The following is a 24,201-nucleotide window of genomic DNA, read 5'->3' as shown; positions in this document are numbered from 1 at the left end:
AAAAGCATATATCCCGTCCTTTCTCCTGGTTAGGGAAGGTGTAATAAGAGGAGTCGATCCGAAACTCAGCGACATGGAACTTTTACAGTCTATAAAAACGGATAGCCAAAATATAAAAATTTTAAATGTTCGGAGATTTAAAAGGAAGTTAGATAAACTCAAACCCGCTACTGAAACCGGCAATCTTATAAACACGGGGACTGTGCTGATTACGTTCAAAGGTCAGGCTCTGCCCGACCACGTTACAATACATTACGTGAGATGCAAGGTCGAGCCGTTTGTTAAAAATGTTGTACTATGCTTCAAATGCCTAAGGTACGGACATGTAAAAGATCATTGCAAGGGTGTTTTACGCTGTGCTCACTGTCACGGCAATCATGAAAAAAAGGACTGTCCACAAACAGAAACCCCAATTAAATGTTTGCATTGCAAAGGCGCCCACTCGGTCTTCGCTCAAAGGGAATGCCCCGAATATGATAAACAGAAAAGAATTAAAACCATAATGGCAGTTGAAAACCTGTCTTACAGCGATGCATTGCAGGTAGTAGACAAAAAATCATATGCAAGGGCCGCCACTGCCCCCCCTCTTAAAGACAATTCTTCATTCCCTAAATTAGCCCCTCCATCCTTGCCCGCCTATACGATGACCAACATGAACACTCGGAAAAGAAGAATCTCCTCCCCCCCTGGAGAAGCCACGGCTCAAACCCCAAAAAGACTTTATAGTCCGCTAATTCCAACCCCAAAAGATACCCCAGGAGGGCTCATCCCCTTTAATCCGTATCGTCCCAAAGAAAATGATGACGAGAAAAGTCTAAATTTCGCCCTTATTTGTGAATCGGTACTGCGCGTTGTAAATATGATTAGAGAGGGTCAAAATGACAACCTACTAATGTCAACAAATTTAAATGACATTATAAAAAACAGTGTTATGAGCCTACCGATATTTCAGAAATTGGATGGCTCTGTACAAAAATAAACCCAGTGAATATCCGAAAACTAACTGGGTAGTAAAAAAAACGGGGAGTAAATTAATAACGATAACCTCAATGCTAAGTAAATATAATACTCACCATTACCGNAAAAAAAAAAAAAAAAAAAAAAAAAAAAAAAAAAAAAAAAAAAAAAAAAAAAAAAAAAAAAAAAAAAAAAAAACTGTGTTTTACGATTTTTTAAAACTATTTTCATTGTATATGCATTTCGAGGCTCATATATACCTCCTCTTCAGTTCATTACTTCTAACACATCTAATAAAATTATTACACCTCAGATAAACGCTGAAAAACAACTAAAAAACAAATCATGTTCTTACTTTGATGAGACTCGACATACGACTTGCGTATTTTATACGTCCCTTCAGTAGAGAGAAACGCTGCGTCATTTTTACGGTTATTTTCGAACTTTCTCTAAAAGTTTAGAAAGTTTACTTTGTACCATTCTCATTATTTTGTAATGAACGGTTGAACATCTCAATGACTATATTATGAGTAATCAATACAAAAAATATTACGAGTTATCAATACGTGTATGGTACCTAATTTACTAAAAGGCAGTTATCACCAATGTAAAATTAAAATTTAACTATTAAAAAGTTGATTTTTCTGGTTTTAAATGGTTCAAAAACTAAATGAAACTACACTGAAAATATATAATAAATAACGAAAATTTTGAATCTTATATTAAAAAATGAAAATTATAATTTTTTATTAAAGATAGTTTGTAGTTTATTTTGTCTTTATTTTTTAATAAACGTTTCTAAATTTTATTACTATTTTTATTTTTTGAACAGTACAAACGAAAAATTAAATTTTTCAGGTATAAAACGTGAATTTTACAATGGTATAAATGACATTTGAGAAATTAACCTGTACATCACATTAGTAGGAGCAACCTGTCTGCGAGCGCCTAAATAATGTAATTATTAACAGAATCAATAATTGTTTAATTTAACTTACAACAATAACTTTGAAAACTCGTAATGGTGTATCTTCTGAGTTATTTTTTATTTTGTTTGCCTAGGGTTACAATAAAAACAAAATGAATCATCCGGTGTTTTCAGTTTTCATTAGTGTAATCAAATTTAATGAAAGATAAAGATTTTATGAGATGTGATGACTTAAAATAATAAAGTGGTGAAAGGGTGAGGTAATCTGAAAAGTTCAATATATTGAATAAAATTGAGAATCAGACTTTGGACATAGAGACTTTTTAGTCCAATTTGACGTTTAGGATAAACTTCGTATCAGAGGATAACCTGTACAAGTACAGAGAATAATACAGGTGCATATACATGAAATATGTAGTGGATGGGCGTCGGTGGCCGCAACGGTTTAGGCGTTGACACGGCGCTCATCACTGAAAGGTAAAGGTCCCGGGTTCGAATCCACCGGCCCTGCATACTTACAACTGCAAACCCGACTTACTTACAAATGGGCTTTTTTATAAAAGAATATCAAAGAAAAGACAAAAAATATTTATTCTCACTTCCTACTATAACTTAACTAGTAACGAGACATAGTTATTATTAAAAATGTTTAAGTTCCGAAAAGGTTCAAATTAATTTATTCCATTAAAACGTAAAACAATGTGCTTTGTGGTTGCAAATAGATTTCAAATTGTTGATTTTTGCCAAACATTAAAATCACATTTATTTATTTTATTTATAACATATTGTTTAGAGGTTTGCCACATCCATATTGAATTTTCTATCCATTTTTTACCTAATTCCTTTTTTGCTACTAGTAAGCATACGAGAAATGAAATAGTATCAATATTACAATATAGAATAAGGTAATTTATATAAAAATCAAAAACAAAAAGGGAACTATGTACAAAATGATTATTCGTAGATCGTGAGATGCGGTCTTGTGTGACGTAGGTTTTAGAAAAACATTTTCTTTGTCGTGCCAACGTTTCGATCTTCATTGAGATCATCTTCAGGGCTCAAAGTATTTGTTTTCTCGTAATTGTGCCATTTTTGTGTGTCGGGCACTCTCAACCCTTTGAACCCCGAAGACGATCTCAATAAAGATCGAAACGTTGGCATGATAATGTTAATAATAAAATGTTTTTCTAAAACTTACGTCACACCACATCGCGTCTCATGATCTCCGAAAATCATCGACTAATCATCACATATATGTATAAAGTGTATGAAAGGTAAAGAACTTTGAAATATATTGTTGAATCAACAAATTTTAATGGAAAAATTAATTTGTAATATTACAACAATACTGTATTAGATTGATAAATAGTTAACGACAATTCGCAGCTATTTCGAACAGATGACCGAATTTATTTTGCCATGATCTAAATTAGCGATTCCAAACACAAAAGCAAAATTAGGAGGTTTATGATTAATTATTCACACTAATTAATAGCAGTTGTACTCCAGCGTCGACATTTTCATTTAAACAATGCAACAAGGAGTGAAAATGAAGAAAGATTCACTGGGTAATGAATTTCTAAGCGCCTATTTGTGCTTTTTTTAGTCAGAAATCCACTAGCACGTCCTTATTGATGCCAATGGAAAGGCCCTTTAAATGCAAGACTTTTGCAAAGAGCTTCTAAGCAAGTACAAGCCATTACCCGGCCTCTTGTTAACTCTAAAAGGTTTACTCAATCCGACGTCTTTCCCGCAATGGCTGATTCATATGACAGGAATTCATGAATCATTGATGGAAGTACCTTTCATGCCTCGTTTAATTATTTTAACGAAAGCAACGACAAAGGCTTGAATAATTTATTGTTGGAGGGTTTGATAAAAAAAAAAAGGGAATTAGTACCTTTGACTTGGTCCTACGGATTCACTGCACACTGGTCTTCTCGTTTTGTAAAATAACACACGGAAAAATAATAATGGAAATTTAAACTGCCGTACTGTTAAAGATATAGCACCAAATTATATTAAGAGATATTAGAAACCCAAAGTTTTCATATTTTATCATTGGCAATAAACACCAATAGGAATAACAAAGAAAAAATACGTTAACAGATTATTACACAAATTCATACATAATCCAATCAAATAATTAAGTTGAAAATAACTCAAATGAAACTTGGAAAAGGATCAGACCTCTAAACAGAATATACAAACCAAATTTACCTAAAACATGTAGAAAACTAAGATTATTGTAAGAAATTATTATTTTTTAAATCCTTGGTGTTCTTTTCACTTCTTTTAAAACGTTTTCTCCGGCCGTCGCACAGTGGGTCAAATAGCTATATCTTAGGAGATATACCAAATCAAATCCTCTGTTAAAAAACTGAAATTAGAGATACCATTTAATATTTAGGCAACAATTTTAGAGCTTCATACTATTTTAAAAATATTTTAATTTTGAGTCTACAATTTAATATTTTGCAAAGCACATATGCATATGTATGTTAGCAGAAGACTATTTTTCGAGATTAAAAATCTTAATTATTTCTAATGTTATTAATGGCTCCGAGGACAGATCCACTGTCAGAATGACCGACTCGTGAGAATGCTATTTTTTTAAAAGAAAATCTTTTCGGGAAGAATAACTTGTTTTGAAAGATGATTTAATCCGAAGAAAGAATTTTTATTATAATCGTACATTCTTTTATATTCAACCTTTCGATAAATGCACACAGCGATCAAAAATTATTTTCTTTTTTAAAAACGACGTGGGAAGATTAATTGTTGCATAGCTAATTATTTTGTAACTAATTAACAGTTAATTGTTTAAAGATTATTGTATTAACTGTATTGAACAATTAGAATGAGGATATGTAAAAGTTGAAGAAAAACATTTCATGTCGTCCCTCAACGCTCGAAAATCTACCCCAAAATAAAGCTCGAGAAATGCAAACTAGCGAAGCCTAATTATAATAGATACCTAGGGAAATAGTCGTAGGGAAGAGGCCCCACGTTAATCCTTCTGGGAGGTCTGTAAGTGGCGGGTGCGACAAAATGGCAGTGCCTGGGAATGTGAGTGGTTGACACGAGTATGGAGTAGCTAATATTTGATTGGAGTTGAGTTACTAGTCAGTTAATCATGAAGACGATTGGGCTAGATCTTTGCTAGATTTTTTTTGTAGTGAGCGAGCTTTGGAGGGGTAGTGACTGGCTTCGGCTTACTTACATCCGTTGTGGCTCTTAGTCAATAAACGTTGTTATAAAATGTGATAGTCTGTAGTACTTTCTTATCACTTCAATGACGCCAAGCCTGACAAATGATCAGCTCTCCGAGATATCATCTCCCTCCTCGGCTGTTAACCCTTCCTCAATCTATGATATCAGAAGTTATCTATATCAATCTCAAGCCTATCTCGATCTACGACCTCTACACCACCCCATCAATCTACGATATCTGAAGTTGGATAGGATCTGCTTCTCTGTCTGTCTCTCTTTCTCTCTCTCTCTCTCATTCACTCTCACTCTATCTATCTATCTGTCTATTTTTTTCCTTCTCTCTGCCTTTCTGAAATCTCCGACGTATATAATTGTTTTAATTTTCTTTTTTTTCTTTAAATTTTGTTATAGGAAAAAATTAACTTTGCTATAGTTGATTTGATCGTTTATTTATTTGATTTTCTTTTTGATCGTACCGCTCTTTCAGTATCTTCCTGTAATGAGTAAAATTCTCAGGAAAAAAACGGATATACGGCATTGAATCACAAAAAAACTATTCCGAGTCACCAGTTTGGATTTAGGTCCCTATGCTCTACAATCCATCTATGTCACGCGTTGTGGAAGTCATTTCATCCTCCCTTGCGCAGAAGCAGTGTGGTGCGGGTGTGTTCCTTGACATTGCCCATGCCTGTGACAAGGTTTGGCACCCGCGCCTCCTGTTGAAGCTGACAGGCATCCTTCCCAGTAACTACTACCTAATCCTAAAATCGTACCTGGCTTACCGTTAGGGCATAACGATATCCTCTGTTTATGCTACCCTAGTTGTTTAGGAACCCCACTTAGTAGCATTCTCGGACCTCTCTTTTACACGAAATATTATACATTTTTAAACTTAAAACATTTGCTGACGATGTACCAATCCTTGCCCCCCCATCACCGAAAGTTTCAAAACCATTTGCAGTGCCTCGCATATTGTCCAGAAAGAGAATTAAAATAAATGAAACAAAGAGCAACTAGGTTAACGTCTCACTCAGACGGATTATACTAACACCAGTTTACTTTTTACGGGATTTCACTACCCCTTGTACTTACTTGGAATCCACAGACAAGGATAAAACGGAACGAACTAAACAGACGTTACTAACTGTTGTCACTACTACTCTACAAAAAATCCCAACTTCCATTTAACAATAAAGATTGATATATACCATAGGCCTCAGACCTATGTGGACTTAGGTATCTATGGAATCATCCAAACCTTCCAACCACCAACGAATTCAAAGGTTACAATCAAAAATTGAGTTATCCGTCTACATCCCGTCCCTGCTTCTATGGGGGAATATGTGTTATTAACCTAGGCATAGTATTTTTTACTTCATGATATAATAATGTATTTGCTAAGTTATTTTTGGAATAGATTATAAAATTTATAACTTTTTCTTTTTATCAGAGTTAGAGGAAAGCACTCTAATAATGATGATTGAGAAAACATTAATTTTTACTTACTGTAGAATTTTCAAAATGGACTTTGAACAGCGTTTTCTTAAAATCAGCATTTTGTCACTTTCACCCTTTTGCATCTGACCCCCTCAAATAACTTATATTGAATTAAATAAGTTTTGTAAAAGATTACATAAGCTTCAATGCAATGAATATTATATCTTTCACAAAAGTGAGGTCTCAGGTCATCTGTTGAACGCAAAAAATCCCAACTGGCTGGGATCGATTCACATGTCAAAACAAAACGGACGTATACGCCCGATTAAGTGGATTCTAGTGTGAGAGGGTCGATTACATTCCCTAGATTGGAATTGTTTTTGTGAAGTTAGGGGTTTATGGACGCATTCAAAAATTGGACGTAGTCGGTTCCAGTATGAGAGCAGACTAACACACTGACATCATTGCTTCCCGCGTCCCCCCCAAAAAAAAAAACTTCCAAAAAAATAAAAACCTCAACCGGATCAGTCCCATATTAACATTTGTCTGAGAGGATTGTCAATTTTAATTTATTATGGTTTATTAGTTGAAGCTGAAATATTACTTTCATAAAAACTTTAGATACAGGGGTGATATCGTTGAGATTTTTAACAATAATTATACCCAGATGTCACCTATAAAGTTGACTGCAGCTTGTTGGAAATTGGTGGACATGTTTAGGACTAAATCGACACTATCACCGGCACTGAATCGAACTAAATATTCTTACAAATGGATTTTTTCAAAACAACGGCCCCCCGGGGGTTCATAATATGATGAACCTTCGAGGTTAGAGTATACCCCTGGAAGGAAGGACGCCCTTGAGCATGAACCGCAAGTCCCGGTGCTACTCACTCTACATATATTTTTCCTTTTCCCGTTATTTTTCTCGTAATATATGTTTCCCTTTTAAGGTCAGTCCGGCGTTAAATGTGCAGTCGATGTTTTTCGGTTTCCTTTCCTCGCTGTTTTGGTCTTAGTAAAAAGCTGACTCTTTTTAAATTTATCTCTATAGTCAGTGCTTGTTAGACAATTGAAAACGACAAACTACTTTATTGTCCTTTAACATACGATACCTCATGCCTCGAAGATGTACAAATCGCGAAAGAGAAAAAAAAATGCAAACTAAATAATGCACAAATATTCTTAAGATACGCGAGAAACATTTTTGTAAAATTTTTCATTCTGTCACGTTTTTTTTCTGAACCTTCATACCAAGTAACCTTCATAACCGTCTTTTACAAATGTTAATGAAAGTAATAAGAGAAAAAAAACCTTTTGCTTGAGGCGAGATAAGTAATAGGTTTGCTAGTGCTGCTCCCGTATCATGTCCCATTAAAGTAACACGGCGAGGGTCACCTCCAAAAAACGCTATGTTGTCCCTGACCCAACGTAGTGCTGCCATGATGTCGTCTGTTGCCAACGGGCTGTCTATTCCAGAGCCAGCTCTTAAAAAACCTGGAAAAAGATTAAATACGTTAAATACAAGCTAGGATTTTATGTACAGGACATGTTAGTAATAAAAGATCATAGGTAAATTGAACGATAAGAAATTTTTTCATATAATTTCCTCTTTCTCGGAGATGACTATTATATGGAGGTGACAACCAAGGTTAAATTGCTGTGTGCCGTTATTAAATTATCATACAGGGTTTCATTGGTTGCAAAATGATTATTAATTTATAATCGTCCTCTGGATCAAAATTAACAATGAAAATATAATTGAGAGTTGGTATCGACAAAGATTCCGTTTTCTCTTTTATTAAACTCATCGGTATTGCAATTAATTATTGACTGCAATAATAAAATTTATTTTTCATCTTTTGATCAAACTACGTTAATAATGGTGTAAACACGCAGGCAGAATATTAATTAACTGGGTGCGTGGGCGTTCGAAGCGCATTTTACATTATGCAACTTCTTCCATCAACCAAAAGGTTCCTTTGTTTAGAACAGGTTGTGTGCAAAACTGGATGATCTATTTTGTATATTTTTAATCATATTTACGCACGTTAACCGACACAGAAATTATTTTGTTAATTGAAAGGATATAGGATGAAAATAGAAGTGACTAAATAAGGATGATGTGAAAATTCAATTTCACATAAATGATCTGGGTCTGAAAATCTAATGTTCTTAGCAAGTACAGGGCTTGTGTATTAACAAATATAAGAAATGTTGGCTGGTGATTGATGGTTGGTCGGTAATTCGAAGTTTTCAACTCCCTCTCACAGTGGGTTATGATCAACGGCCAAGGTCTTCAATAAATCACACATCTCTTCCTCATCAAGTTCTTCGCCGTGTGAGCCGGCCCCATTTCCTCTGCGCTTTAGTCCTTTTCATTTCTGACGTCTTGTTCCGACTGTAAACCTTAGGCGGTGTTCTCCGTTCGGACCCATGGCTGATTAAACATCCACCGACGGTGCGCATTACCGGTCTTCAACCCTTAAGCACCCACGTAATATTAAAGCGGAAGTGATGGTGAACGCCCCTCATTAGCCGCATTAATTAGTTCTACCATATCCTTTGAAGCCTCGTTGCCTTCGGAGTTAATTTGCTAAAGTGTTCAGAGAAATCTAGAGACGAAAACGCTACACTTAAAAGCTGTTGTTTGTTCCTAATTAATTTCGGAAGATTTGGAAGAGATAAGATTATACTCTTAGTCAATCTTAGCAACTAAATTAATTACAACAGTGTAGAACGTGTTAAATATCATTTGAGACGGATATAAAATGTTTATTTCAAATTTAAAACTGCCAACTGTCTTTTTAATCATCAGTTATTATCCCGGGTCATATTTCCTGGACCAACAAAATGAAATTGTTACAAAATTGGGTAATAAAAGTAAAACTTGTTTTATTTTCACAATCTGAAGAAACATCTCTCTCTCTCTCTCTCTCTATATATATATATATATATATAATGTATATATATACTGAGAGGCAAAAAATTCCGCCCATCTGAATTATAATTTGATTTGAATATATTTGTATATATTAATCAAAGTTTCACGTTTTTTAACGTTTAATAATTGAGTCTTTATCTAAAAAAGTAATAAAAAATGTCAATTTCTAAGGAAAATGAAAAATAAAAAAAACACGGACAGATAAAATTTGTTTTAGATTTTTAATTAACATTTCAATATCACGTATTTCCTACTCTTGCGTTAATTTACGAAGACGCTTCGGCATACTTTCTACGATTGTGTTGCATTTGGTCATGCTGTCGTTCTGTTACTAGGGCGGCCAGAACTGGGCGTTCTATGGTAGGACCCAGTTTCTCGAAAACGTCTAACGGCGTCTCGCAGTGTTTCGTATGGAATTCCGATGGCAATAACCGCAACCCTGATGGAACGTCATCGTCAATAAGTGCCAGACCATGCGCAACATCCTCAGCACTGAGTGGCATTTTTAAGTTTAAAAATTGAAATTAAGAAAACAAAGATGTAATCTAAACAGTTCATTGCTTCAGAATTCAAATGAAACTGAATAAACGTTTTAAATTCCGTAAAAAGAAAACACTGAAAAATCCTTTATCCTTGTTTTGGATTAAGGATTAAGTGTGTTTACCTCTAATTGATATTCCCAATTTAAAACATACCATGAACAAATATTTATTGATAAAAACAATGAGACAAATTAAGGGCAGAATTTTCTTTTCTAGAGAAAATGAAAAAAAATCAGGGTGAAACTTTTTCCCTGTATATATATTTGTATATATATATTTGTGTGTGTGTGTGTGTTGTTTGTTATTGTTGACCTGAAGGGAACCTGTTACTACTACCGACTTTTACTATCTTTCTAACTCTCACCCTCCTTCCCTCTCACTTCCTTCCCCTCGTCTCGCTATCTCTGCCTCTTATTTGCTCTCCTTCTCTTTCTTAGGCTCTCTTCTCTCTCTCTCTCTCTCTCTCTCTCTCTCTCTCTCTCTCTCTCTCTCTCTCTTTCTCTCTCGGCCTGGTTTGTTCAGACTAAAATTTTAATGGATAATAAATAAATCAACGGTCGCAAGATAGACGTAGAATATCATCGGGGTACAAATTTTTGGCAGCTAGAAGATAGTTCCGTGTGAGACGGGAGTGTTTCCTAATAACATTTAATTAATGGACTACAAACAATTTATGAAAAGTGAAAACAATAAAACAAAAAAATGAGATTTTACAGCTAATTGCAATTTTTACAATAAACAAATAAAACAAAGGTATTTAACCTAACTTAATCCCTAACTTCCTCGTGCTTCCTATATCGACGGGCCCTTGGTGAACTGGCTAATTCAATTTAACTGGGCCTGAACTTAATTACCCTGTTACTACTATATTTGTACCTTAACTTTTAAAACATCAAGAATAATTTTATTTAATTTTTTTTTTGTTTTTGTTTGGGGAGTCCCCATTACCCATGACCCTAGTATTGGTGGAATGGTGATACCAGCAGCGCAAAACCGGAACCCGGGAAACGAAGACGAGCGCACCACCCCGGCACCACGAACGGCCGCGACGGGAGGGGAGAGATGTTATTTCATTGTTAAATCGTAAAATTATGTTCCTATTCTAGAAATTCCTAACTTAGTTTTTAAGAATGTTACGAGAGACCAACGTCTAATTTTGTTTGCTTGTACTATTATAAAATAGTAGAGATATTTATCTTTAACCAAAATTAGCCAAACTCTATTTACTCTTGCGATGAAATTCTATAATAATATGCTCTCTATAAAAATATAAGTTATAAGTTAAACTTACTCTCATTTTATTCATTTACTAAATTGTTAATTATACAATAATTTGTTATTTTAATTTTGAGTCTGATGCTACTGTAAACAACAATTATAATTGTTATTACACTTAACTTGTAATAAAGGTCTTTGAGACCAAATATTTATTTGTGTGCATTTTAATAAATAAAACGTTAATTGATCAATCATTTATCTCTCTCTCTCTCTTGCTCTTTTTTCTTTCATAGTAAATTTCTATAATAAACTTTTTTGAAAATATCCAACAGAAAACTGTGTATGTGAGAGAGACATCGCGCTGAATAAAACCGAATTCATTCATGTCTCTCTCACTCTCTCTCGCTCTTTCTCTCTCTCTCACTCTCTCTCTCACTCTCTCTCTCACTCTCTCTCTCTCTCTCTCTCTGTCTCTCTCTCTCTCTCTCTCCCACACACACACACACACACACACACATTCTATAGTAAAGTTTTGCTTCGTTATCTCTAGAAATATTCACTATTTGTTGAACGGAACGAAGAGTTTCTAGGTTTAGTCACAAGTGTAATTCGCCGCTCGTGCGTTGTTCGTCTTGAGGGGCGGAAGCTGGAAACCCAAGAGCGTTCCAAGCTTTTATTCAACCGAGTGGCCCACTCAACAAGAATTCTCTTACTGATGAGAAGGAAGCGGGCCGCACTTCAAATCTCACTTTCCACCTCCGGCCCATTGCTCTGATAAACGGGCGGGTAAGAAATGGAAACATTCCACGCGACTCTTCCTGCCTGTAAAACACCCAACGGGAAAACTAATGACGGCAGGTTCCGTCTGCATTTGTTTTACGACCTGTCACCAGAGAAGTTAATAGTTGTTTTAAACCTGAAAAGATGAAAGGTGATGAAACAGTGACGAGAAATAGCATTTTATATCACACACACGCGAGTGCCCACACTCACCCACTACGCCATCACCCTTTCTCTCTCCCTTATTTTTCCCTTTTTATATGACTATTTAGTGAGTTAAGTTTTATTTGTAGATTTATATTGGTTATTTATAATTCATTATTTGTACTGCATTGTATTGAAAAGTGTTTTTGTTCACTTATTTCATTTTATTAGTAATTTTCTTTTTAATTGCTCATTATTATGTAAATTATAATATTTATTTCAATAAGCAATTTTAAGTAAATTTCAATGTAAAACGAATATATGGAACATATTGACCACAAAAATAAAGTTATTCGATGTAATTAATGTTTAATAAATTAGAAGTAGGTTAAACTTAGTAACCATTGCGTTTCACAATAGATGTAAGAATGGTCCATGAGACCAAATCTTGTATGAATGATAAATAAAGCGTTCTTCATCATCATCCCTTTCTCTTTTTCCATCTCTCCCCCCTCTCACTCTCTCTCTCTCTCTCTCTCTCTCTCTCTCTCTCTCTCTCTCTCTCTCTCGTTTTGTCTATATATGTCCGTATATTTCTTTAATCTTCTCTCTTTCTCGTTCTCTCTCTTTTTTTTCTCTATGTTAGTTATTTCTCTGTTCTTCTCTATTTTCATTCTTTTTCTGACCCTCCCTCCCTCTCTTTCTCTGTCGGTATGTCTGTCTGTCTATCTACATCTCTCTCTCTCTCTCTCTCTCTCTCTCTCTCTCTCTCTCTCCACACATATTAACAAACAGAAGTCAGGTGATAAAAACACAGGATTCTGAAGAAAAATTCATTAATCACGGGTCTCCACAAGGGTATACTATGTCAGCGTGCTGTGCATTAATAGAATATATCAAGCTTTCCATTGTTGTAAATTTAAGTTATATGCTAACGTTGATAATATTAACGGACAAATCGGAAAAATAAATGCTGACCTTGTAAAACTGAAAGACTGATGTGTTAGCGTTAAAACCAACCAAATGCAAAGCAATAATTGTCGGTTATAAATTATCAGAAAAATTGAACCTTGATGATGTAAATAACATTAAAATTGATAATATCTTTTTAAAATATGAATAAAATATAAAATGTCTGGGTTTCACGCTTACCAAGAATCTATCACGGGATATACGGACGTTAAAAATCAAAAATCAAATCTACTCAACCTTACATAGGTTTAACAAATTGTTAAGTTTTGCAAAATACAATGTAAATATCAAAAAACAACTTGTATCAACTCTAATCTTACCACTCATAACTTATGGTCTAGGAGCAATGTGTGACTTAAATCGTACACGAATCAAAAAATTGCAAGTAGAGTTAAACGTGTGTATCAGATATATCCTAACCTGAAATATGACAGGTGTATATACAACAAATTTTCGCAACTCAAATTTCTCAAAATTAAACATTTAATCGATTACAATCTATCATGTAAAGTTTTTAAAATTCTAAAAATTCAAAAAGCAAAATATCTATATGTGAATTTTAATTACATGTCTCAGATCCAAGATAGAGATACGAGGTTTGCAAACTACCGTCTGCGTGTCGTTAAGCCCAAAACCAAAACTTTTAATAGGTCATTCTCAGTAAAAGGTGCAATAACGTTTTTGAGAATCCCTTGACACATAAGCCGATGTAGAAATAGCAAAGATTTCCAGAATGTCTTAAAAATCATCTCCTATCTAGTTATGATTGATGTCTTCAATTTAACTTAATTTAAATTTACAATTCATTATTTGTACTGCATTGTATTGAAAATTATTGTTGTTCGCTTATTTTATTTTATTACTAATTTGCCTTTTAACTACTCAATTATTATGTAAATTAGGAGATTTATTTCAATAAGCAATTTTAAGTAAACGTTCAATGTAAAACGAATAGATGGAACATATTGACCACAAAAGTAAAGTTATTCGATGTAATTAATGTTTAATAAATTAAAAAGGTGGTTAAACAATTGTATTTCACATTAGATGTGAGAATGGTCCTTGATACCAAATCTTATGTGATTAATAAATAAAGCGTTCATCATCATCATCATCATCATCATCATCATCTCTCTCTCTCTCTCTCTCACTCGCTCTCTTTCCCTCTCTATCTCTCGCTCGCTCCCTCTTTCTTTCTCTCTCTCACTCACTCGCTCACTCTCACTCTCTCTCTCTCTCTCTCCTCTATCTCCTCTCTCTCTCTCTCTCTCTCTCTCTCTCTCTCTCTCTCTCTCTCTCTCTCGCTCGCTCGCTCTCTTTCCCTCTCTATCTCTCGCTCGCTCCCTCTTTCTTTCTCTCTCTCTCTCTGTCTCTCTTTCTCTTTCTCCCTCTCTCTCTCTTACATTGTTAATTTAAAGTAAAGTTATAATTAATTATTAAGATATCTGTCACAGGGAAATAAATCGTTTTCTTTGATATTCAAGTCGAACTAATTGAAAAGTTTGGGTGACTTTTGACCTCTCATAATTGGGAATTCATGAGTTGTAAAAAAGTCTTATGAAAGGCAAATAGACACAACTGACGAGACGTTTATGTATACGTTTGAGAGTAGCGGACGAAATCGTTTAGCCAGAACTGTAAAAGGCTTTCGCGGAGGCTGTTTTTTCAACAGGACGATCTAATCGGAGCGAGCTGTAACTTTTTAGAGAGATTAGAGAATTATTCTTAACATTGGGTCGGATTAAGTGGTACAAATTATGCTTCACTATACTACTGCTGAAATGACTTAAATATACCTTCAATCTTATGTTTTGTTTATTTTTAGTTGAATCTATCTCTTCGTCTGCCAGATTGTTCTGTAAAATTTATTTGGTACTGTTAAAGTGGTAGCTATAATAGACAAATTGGAGGTGTTTTGAACTTTTATAACATTTTCTTGGGTGCTTTTAAATCTTCAAAAAATCTGAAATTAAAAAGGAAAATTTTTGAACGTAAGAAAAAGTATGGAATGTAGATTTGGTCCAACAATAGAGGTTAGGTTAGTCAGTATTGGTCATTTGTTAAAGAAAAATCGATCAAAGATTGATTTATGATGATGCTATATCGGAATTTACTTCAAAATGACTGGAACTGAAAAAATGCAGTATGATTTAGCTATTGTATTTGCAACATTGTTACATAAAGGTTTGCGCACACCTTAAGAAAATAAAAAGTTGGAATTGACCAAAACATGGAAGGAAGTAAAAAAGAATGATTATATAAAAAAACAATGCAGCATAAAATCTTTATTGCCTATAATTTAATAAATTAACCTAAATATTTGTTTAAACGGGCAATATATTTGGCTCAACTTAAAACAAAATTCTCAGTTTAAGTTAACGTTAAACAATAAAAATTTTCTCCTTTGAATTCCGCAGGATTAAATGTGCTCCTTTAACCTTTTACTAAGTAAATCTCTGTTTATGTTATTACTTTAGCTATTTCTCACCTTTGTTTACCAAAAAGGGGGTGACAAAAGAGGCAGAAGTTTATTCACCCCGTCTTGCCATCTAGGGGTGAAAAAACTAAGCGGCTCGTTAATATTTTACCCCGGGTAGGAAAGCACTTTGTGGAAGTTTTATAGTGGATAGCACTTTGTAACCGGGCTTCTATCTCTCCCTGAAAAGGACAATTAACCGTCTTTTACAAACACTTGGGGCTTAATGTGTGCTGTAGCATTCACTGTATTAACTCGAGACCTGCCACGTATTTAATTTCAGAATCAACCTTTGAACAACATGAGAATAGGTGCAATTGACAAAGTGCAAGAAAAATCGTGGGTTCGAATACCGCTCGTGACACTGACTTTTTATTTCAACTAAAAACCATAATTAACTGAAAGATATTAATTGGTCAAGCGGACCACGAAAACTAGTGAATTGTGTAAAGAATGTTTTTTGAAGATGTAAAAAAGTTGCCTTAAATTACGCTTTTGTAAATTAATAAGTTTCCATTGCTCGTATGTTTTTATTTGTTAATATATAGATTAACAATTTCCTGCAAACTTTGAAAAGAAAAATAAATGCACCACTGTTATCGATAGGAAAAACATAAGCTAAGTCCATGTACAAACTTTCTTTGAATATTCACTAATTTCGTGGTCCGCTTGACCAATTAATATCTTACAATTAATTAAGGTTTTCAGTTGAGATAAAAAAGTCAATGGCACGAGCGGGATTCGAACCCACGACCTTCGGCTAGATACGCCGCTGCTCTACCACTTGAGCTATCCTGACCTCGATCCACTCGGACACCAAATTCCCACCTCAACCACACCTTTTGAATTTTCCCTCCTTTTTGCTATTTTTCAAATGTCATGTAATCAATTCGATTCTCGGCGACAAATGAAATGGCCACGGAGAGCTTTAGTGTAGTGATACTTCATTTTAAACTTATTCAATTCCAATTAAAAATGGCAAAAAGGAGGGAAAATTCAAAATGCGTGGTTGAGGTGGGAAGTTGGTGTCCGAGTGGATCGAGGTCACGATAGCTCAGCCGAAGATCTTGGGTTCGAATCCCGCTCGTGCCATTTGTTTGAATATTTGCTTTTGTTAAGTGTGTGGGTCCTCTGTCTTTCGAGATGGTACATAGTAAAGTACGTATATAGTAGCACAAACCGAGATAAGTCCTGCTTGAGCTTAATCTATCTTAAAGCGCCCTGCGGAAGAGTTTCAACTCAACTACCAAATTACAAAGCATTCATAATTAATTCTCGTTATATTACATTGCGCTGAGCAAAAATTCTTTAATATTAAGCAAAAAAATTGTTGAAATAATATCAAATTTCTCCAAGGTTGAGAAATAGTGGGCATTCAAAGACAAAAACACCCCGGCCACTGGTATTTAATTGTTTATCTTCCATAATAACTAGGTCTAATGTTAGTTGACGTAACACGTAAACACAACTTTAATAACTTGTTATTTACATTTACAGAGTGTTCCTAGTAGAAGGCAGGAGTCGACTTCCATGTTGAACGAGTACAAACCGCTTTGTTGCTCTTATTGCACTACATAACCGTCATTTAGTGGCCGTCCCTGATAGTTAGTCAACTCAAACGTGCCGTAATGTAAGGGTAGCTCTAAAAGAGTCACCACATGGGTTCATGAGAATAGACTAATCTTTAGACGTCCCACAACAAGTTCTCTACTACTGGAGAGGTATCGATTATAAAAGCGAATATTCGCAAATCATCATCTCGCTTGGGCATATAGCAAATGGGGAGCTGCCTCTTCACTGATGAGTGCCTGTTTGGATTATGTCTATCAGATAATCGGGATCCTGTGTGGAGAAGATAACAACGCTTTAATTCATGCATGAGTCACAGCCTTTTCAAGAATTTGGGGTGGAATCAACACATGCCCGAACAGAACTAATCATACTACAGAGTGGATCTTCGACTGCATTAATTTACAATGAGGAAGTTCTAGTAAGGAAAGAATGAATTGTTAGTTAAATGATAATCTATCACAAAATGATTTACCGATGTTTGGATGAATTTTCTTTCAACTGTAATAATTACATAATTTCTATCAAAACTTATAAATTTGTCATCTCGTTTAATATGGTTCATATTAAAATAAGTACTTTTTATGTGAATATTAGTTAACATTAGTTGTTAAAAAATTGTCATGTATAATTTTGCCGACTAGTGTTTTTATAATAACATGAAACAAGGTATTTGGGTACATTCCAATGGCTGTCCTCATATTAAATTAATTAGTTGTGCTGTCATAATTACATGTACATAATTAGAATTGCATATTACAAATAGTACACAATTTGATAATAATATCAACAGGAAAGCATGCAATAAATATATAAATTAATTGACTAAAAAAATGTAAAATAATTAATGAACATTAAAATCAAAATATATAATTATTTAATATAAATAATAATTATAATTATATGATTTAAAACTTTTTATTATATAACAACAAGAGGGTATGCAATAAATATATAAATATAATTAGTTAATCAACAAGGATTTTATATGGAACCAAAGTGTTTACCAGTGTTGGGCAAAAATTAGTCATGTCTAATGATTAATGATTGATTACTCAGACTGTTAGTCTATGATTGGTAGTAAGTGACTAATTTATTCATTAGTCGCCATATGCGAATGATGACTAAATTAGTCATTAGTCGCCATATGTGATTGATGACTAAATTTCGATAAATCATGTTCAAATGGATGGTCAAAAAATGAAAAATACACTTCATCACTTTTAAAAATTTTTTTAACAGAAATTTATTTCATCGAAACGAAAATCCTTCAACACCTTATTTAACAAAAATCAATCTTCCAATTATATGTAAAACTCCATCGTTATGAAAAACCAAAAAATAATGATAATGATAATAATAATAATAAAATAAAATTAAATTAAAAAATCCTATAACAAGCTACGCTTTGAAAAGTAAATATGTTTACATAACCGATCAATGTAAAAAATATTTCTTTGAATTAAAATTTATTCCACTTAAAAGGAGAGATTTCTACATTATTTGGAAAATACCCCATCTAGCGGTCTTCATTGTAATAAAATAGACATGTAGAATAATTATGTAACTTTGGTTTTCGTTTATGATAACAATTTTTGAAGGTCACGACTCTCATCTCAAAATTTTTATCCGGAGTCTGTTGGATTTTGGTAAGTTGATCATTGTAGCCAGAGTTGGACAAACTCAAACTAATTCAATCATGATTAAGAATTTTGATTGAAGTTTAATCATGATTGAATTAGACATGAGTAAATTAATCATTATATGATTTAGTCATACCTCATGATTGAATTAATTATGATTAAATCACATAATGATTAATTTACTAATGACTAATTCAATCATGATTAAACTTCAATCAAAATTCTTAATCATGATTAAATTAGTTAGATTTTCCTCAACTCTGGTGTTTACGAATTTTAATTTTTTATTGATAATTAAATAGAATGTACAGAATCGCAGTGGTACTTTCTTTTCAGTTTGCTTTGCAGTCGTGGTGGGGGTAAGTTGCTCAATGCTGCTCTTGTTACACAGTGGTGCAGTCTTTTGTATGAGTGTCCATTATGTAGGATGGTATTTTGTACGTAATCTGGTGCGCTAGTAATCTCACAGTACTCGATTTTGGATAGCCTGTACGCTTGTGTTTGGGTTTGGGAGCCCCAATATCGTATACATACGTGGACGTATCACCATTAAACGGTTACAGTGCAGCGGGCGTTTAGAGTCTGCAGCCAAGAGACTTTTTAATTGCTTAATACAAAATCGAACTTTTTGAATGGAATTGAACGAATTGAAACTTTTTTTAAAATCAAGTATTAACCTAAAATACTTCTCCTTCTGCCCTTGTGGAATGGTTTGGCGTTTAGTTGTAGCAGTATGGTCGTAAAGTTTCGTGTAAGCGTAAATTTTCTTCATTTAGATTTACTAACATTCACTTTTACACACCAATTTCTGAACCATACTGATGGTATGGTGTATGGTTTTATGTACAAAGGTACATAACCTTACCATCTCTGCAGGGGACTGAATTGTTTCTGCTGTTCTTTGATATGTACCTTTGTTCAGGACGCTATGTCGTCAACAAACAAAGCGAAAGTAATATTACCAAGTGATGGGTAGTCAAAGAAATATATTAAATATAAGTATAATCTTACGCAGTTACCATTTAGAACCCCAGCCCTTAAATTACTGACACTGGATATCGCTTCCCACACTTTACCAGAAAAGTGTGACTTGTTAACTATGATTGGACATTTTTGCATACATACGTTTTACTTAATATAACAATAAAAATACACATAGTTTAAAGTAAATAACAACATACGTGTTACCGGTTTTTTATTTTTAAATGTATAATCAGAATTTTTTTCCAAAGAAAACGATTCAAAATTTTCTTCCAAATTGCACATTATTAATTGTTTTATTAGGATTAATTTTAAGGTAGGGCAAATTTTTGAATATTTCAAAAATTAACTATTTTTATTATCTCTACACTACAAGATATGCTAATTTGGACGTTTCATCTTACACTTTTATACCTTGGCATAACACATAACCTTAACTAATTCTTTGTTTCTATTATTCATATATAAAATCATTTTGCTTTAACTGTCTTTTATTTTTTAATTTAAATTTATTCGTTACGTATACATGATCCTGTAATATAGAAATATAATCAGGCCGAATCATTACCCATTTTATCCCATATTCGGCTCATTTCACCTCAAAGAAGCCGACTCCTCATATAAAAATATCTTTCTATCCCGACTTCCTTCCCCACCCCTTCAAAACCAAACGTATATAGACATAAAACATCAATATCTCACTGGCCCTCTCAAAACAACACGTAGTAATAAAAAAATAAATAACAACACATCTGCACAAAAAAGAAACACTTTGAGTGAATAAAAATACTTAGACTGAGTCTAAAATTTCTAGCATTGTATAAATTCATTTTTTCACATCCTACATGTGTTTGTATAATTTAAAAAGTGTTTATAAATCCCAGGCCCTGAAGATGATCTCAATAAAGATCGATACGTTGGCACGATAAAGAAAATGTTTTTCTAAAATCTACGTCACACCAGACCGCATCTCAGGATCTTCGAATAATGTTCAACTAACGGTCTCTAAACGCCCCACACATACTATACAAATATGAACAAATGATTAATGTATCATACAGCACTGCTGCGGTAGAACACATGGTTAGAGGAGCCAGCCATTGCAGGTACTCATGTGTATGATTAGGTGTCAAAGTCGTCTCCGTCGGTTGAGGCGACGTGGCGGGACTTTCGACTAGAAGGACTAGATGCGCTTGATATTGGATGGTTTGGCAGTACCCCATAGTTCCACACCGTATGTCCGTATTGGTCTCAGTAAAGTCTTGAACAGTGTCAGCTTTTCTTAGTTGTCCTATCAGTTTTAGAAATCTTGTAGTCAGTATTTGAAGTCCAAGTCTTGTATTATGTTGTTTTTTAAGTCTTGCAAGAGGAGGGGGGTCCAAGTCAATCTGCTGTCTAGATATGGACCGGGATATTGGACTTGAGTGGAAACTGGTATCTTTTTGTTGTGTTTGTAGGGGGGGAGGAAGACTGTTTTTTCAGCGTAAAAGTAAACTGAGCTCATGTTTCTTCGTTCAGTCTTGTCCTCCTTTTTTACACCCGTCATCGATAAGCTCAAGGTGTTCCTAGATGTTGGAGCTAACTTGTACAGGATTCGATTTATTGGATAGTATTGCGGTGTCGTCCACGTATGTGGTGATAATGGGGTCTTGATGTATTTTTTAACACTAGAAATGTGTGCTGTCAGTGAGACCCCTTCAACTAACTAGTATTCTACATTTTCGATGACATTTTTTTGTAATATTTTCTCTGTAATATGGCATCAGAACTGTTGGCGACCAATATTATCTATCCTAGTATATTATTCAGCTATTTACATTGTTCATATTTAAAATGTAATAAACGTATATATGCCATCTTCTTTTAGACTAGATCCTACACGTAGCATTTAAGATGTCACCTCCAACATCATTTAATAAAATTAGAGAACGGTTTATCACTCCTTTTTCCTTTTAATTTTAGATACCAGAACATATAAATATATACTATACAAATTAAGAACAATTTTTTCGTTTTTTGATAACCAGTATCCATTCTGAAAACATTTAATGGAGCAAAGCTCATTCATCAGTAGCGACAACTTATATACTTAGTCATTGTGTTACAGTTCTGTACATGATATAACTAACATCCTAATCAGTAAAACCCTGTATCTCGTGCTATTGCATCTTTTTATTGCAAACTCTAAATGCAATGAAACAAAAATTAAAATCATGAAAAGGATGTTCTTTTGACATTACCTTTATTTATCTCGAAATCGTACGTTTTTACGTTTAACAGTGTTCAAGAAAGGAGTTGAGTGTACCATCTTTGGTATAATGAGCCCAGTCGAACTTGCCAGGAAATTTATTTTTGTTGGACGTACCGTCTGTCCAATCAGTTACGTAATTTTCTTAATCCAATTAATGGAACGAGGACAGAATCACTCGAAAAAGACAATAAAAATTTCTAAAGTTTGTAGTATATACGTTAAGTTCAAAATTAACTGAAATGAATACTGGTCTACTGAGTTGCTAGGGCGTAGGACGTACAATTTGGCACACTTGCGTTGGCTTCCAATCTTTTTTAGTAGACTATAGTGAGAAAACGTATTGTAAAGTGGTTTGACCACACGTCTTCGACTCCCAATGGGATTATAAAATGAATATAAGGTTTAAACAAGTAATGTTTAACTCAAGGGATAATTGTAATGTAAATTTAATTTTTAGTATGTTGAATAGAGATTTTTATCCTTATCCCACCATTTTGCATGTTTTGGTTTTTAATGCACGAAATTCCTGTCTTTACTCATCAATTTTCCCCTGATGGGTTAGAATGATTCACTTCATTCAGTTTGGACGTTGTCATATTTTTCATCACTAGAAACAATTCTAGACTTTTGATAACCATTCTTCATCACTGTCTTCTACTCCGGAGATAAACTGTCTAAATTTTGGAACGTAACAAGGCATTCCAAAGTATTGATTAACGTTTTCTATCTTTATGACTATTCTGCACCAATTAACATCAATTAATAACTCCGATTTCAATATTAAATATAATAAAGTATGGTTGAATATAGAATACATATAAAGGTTGGCCGCGTAGGTAAGAGATAAAGTTTCAAAAAATGATATGGACAAATATTAACTTCAACATTAGTATAAAAAAGGTGAAATTAATTTTAATAAACAATTAACAAGGAAATATCCTGGTCTGTGAACTGACAACAGTGTTTTTATTTAAAAAAATTAAAATTTTTATTAACTGTTAACTTAAAATAAATAAATGTTCCACAGGTTACTTTTTAGTTCTTGTTTTGATAGTCCTTTATCAGCCTGGTACGCTTGTTCTCGCTGTTTTGCATTGATACTCTCGATATGACACTAAGTTAAATTAAAAGTAATAACTTGAATCAAACAGAATTCCTTGATTAAAATTACATCAATAAGTATGTATAATCAATAAAGTAGAAAATGTAATATGTATGTAGTCTTGTGTAGAGATTAGTGACCGTTAATCGATAGTTATTCAGATATCGTGAGATGCGGTCGGGAGTGATGTAGGTTTCAGAAAAACATTTAATCAAACATCATTAATCAAATACAATACAAATAACATACATACATCATTACATTACATTCCACACATCAAATACTTTTCACATAGTCTAATTTTCCAACAATTTAGCTTTCCTTTTCCTATTTATCCCCTTTCTATATAGTCCTGAAAGAATAATCTGGCCGAACTATTACCAACACATTGTTCCCCTTTGTTGGCTTTTTTCACTTCAAAGGAGCCGACGCCTTGCACAAAATTGTCTTTTATATACCGACTTCCTTCCCCACCCCCTCAAAACCAAACATATATAAACATGAAACAGCAAAATCTCACTGGCACTCTCAACACGACACACAAGGATGGCACAATCACACAGAAGACAAACACTTTGAGTGAGTAGAAATACTTTGTTTGAATATAAAATATATTTTGCATTGTATAAATTCACTTATCCACATCCTAAATGTATTTGTTAAATGTAAACATTGTTTGTAAATCCCAGGCCCTGAAGATGATCTCAATAAAAGATCGAAACGTTGGCACGATAAAGAAAATGTTTTTCTGAAACCTACATCACTCCCGACCGCATCTCACGATATCTGAATAACTGTATGTAGTCTGTTTCAGAAATAATTAAACAAAGTTAAGAAATTTCTGTAAAATAAAAGCTTTTGTAGTAGAAAAGTGTGTGAAAAATATAGCGCAATCTCCAGCTGTTCGTTTTCCGAATTAATCTTTTGTATTGATTAACTATAAAGTTAACAATCTATAAGATAAGGCACATGGCCCTCCGAATCAGCCTAATATAGGTAAACTTTAAAAGCTTTCTCCACAGTTGGTACGTATCTATGAGAAGC

At 33.8% G+C, this 24,201-nt stretch overlaps 1 protein-coding gene across 1 annotated transcript in view; it reads right to left on the bottom strand.

The window, feature by feature from the left end:
• LOC106665681 (neuroligin-1-like) overlaps positions 1–24,201 on the bottom strand; it is a 312,439-nt gene that overhangs the window by 47,970 nt on the left and 240,268 nt on the right. The window contains exon 5 of the mRNA XM_024227471.1: positions 7,850–8,032. Within this exon, the coding sequence (XP_024083239.1) occupies positions 7,850–8,032 (183 nt within the window). The remainder of the gene's footprint in view (positions 1–7,849; positions 8,033–24,201) is intronic.

Source organism: Cimex lectularius, unplaced genomic scaffold, assembly GCF_000648675.2.
Source record: "Cimex lectularius strain Harlan isolate CLEC.00 unplaced genomic scaffold, Clec_2.1 scaffold18, whole genome shotgun sequence".
Classification (NCBI taxonomy): Eukaryota; Metazoa; Arthropoda; class Insecta; order Hemiptera; family Cimicidae; genus Cimex; species Cimex lectularius.
This window is presented reverse-complemented; position numbering and strand designations above follow the sequence as displayed.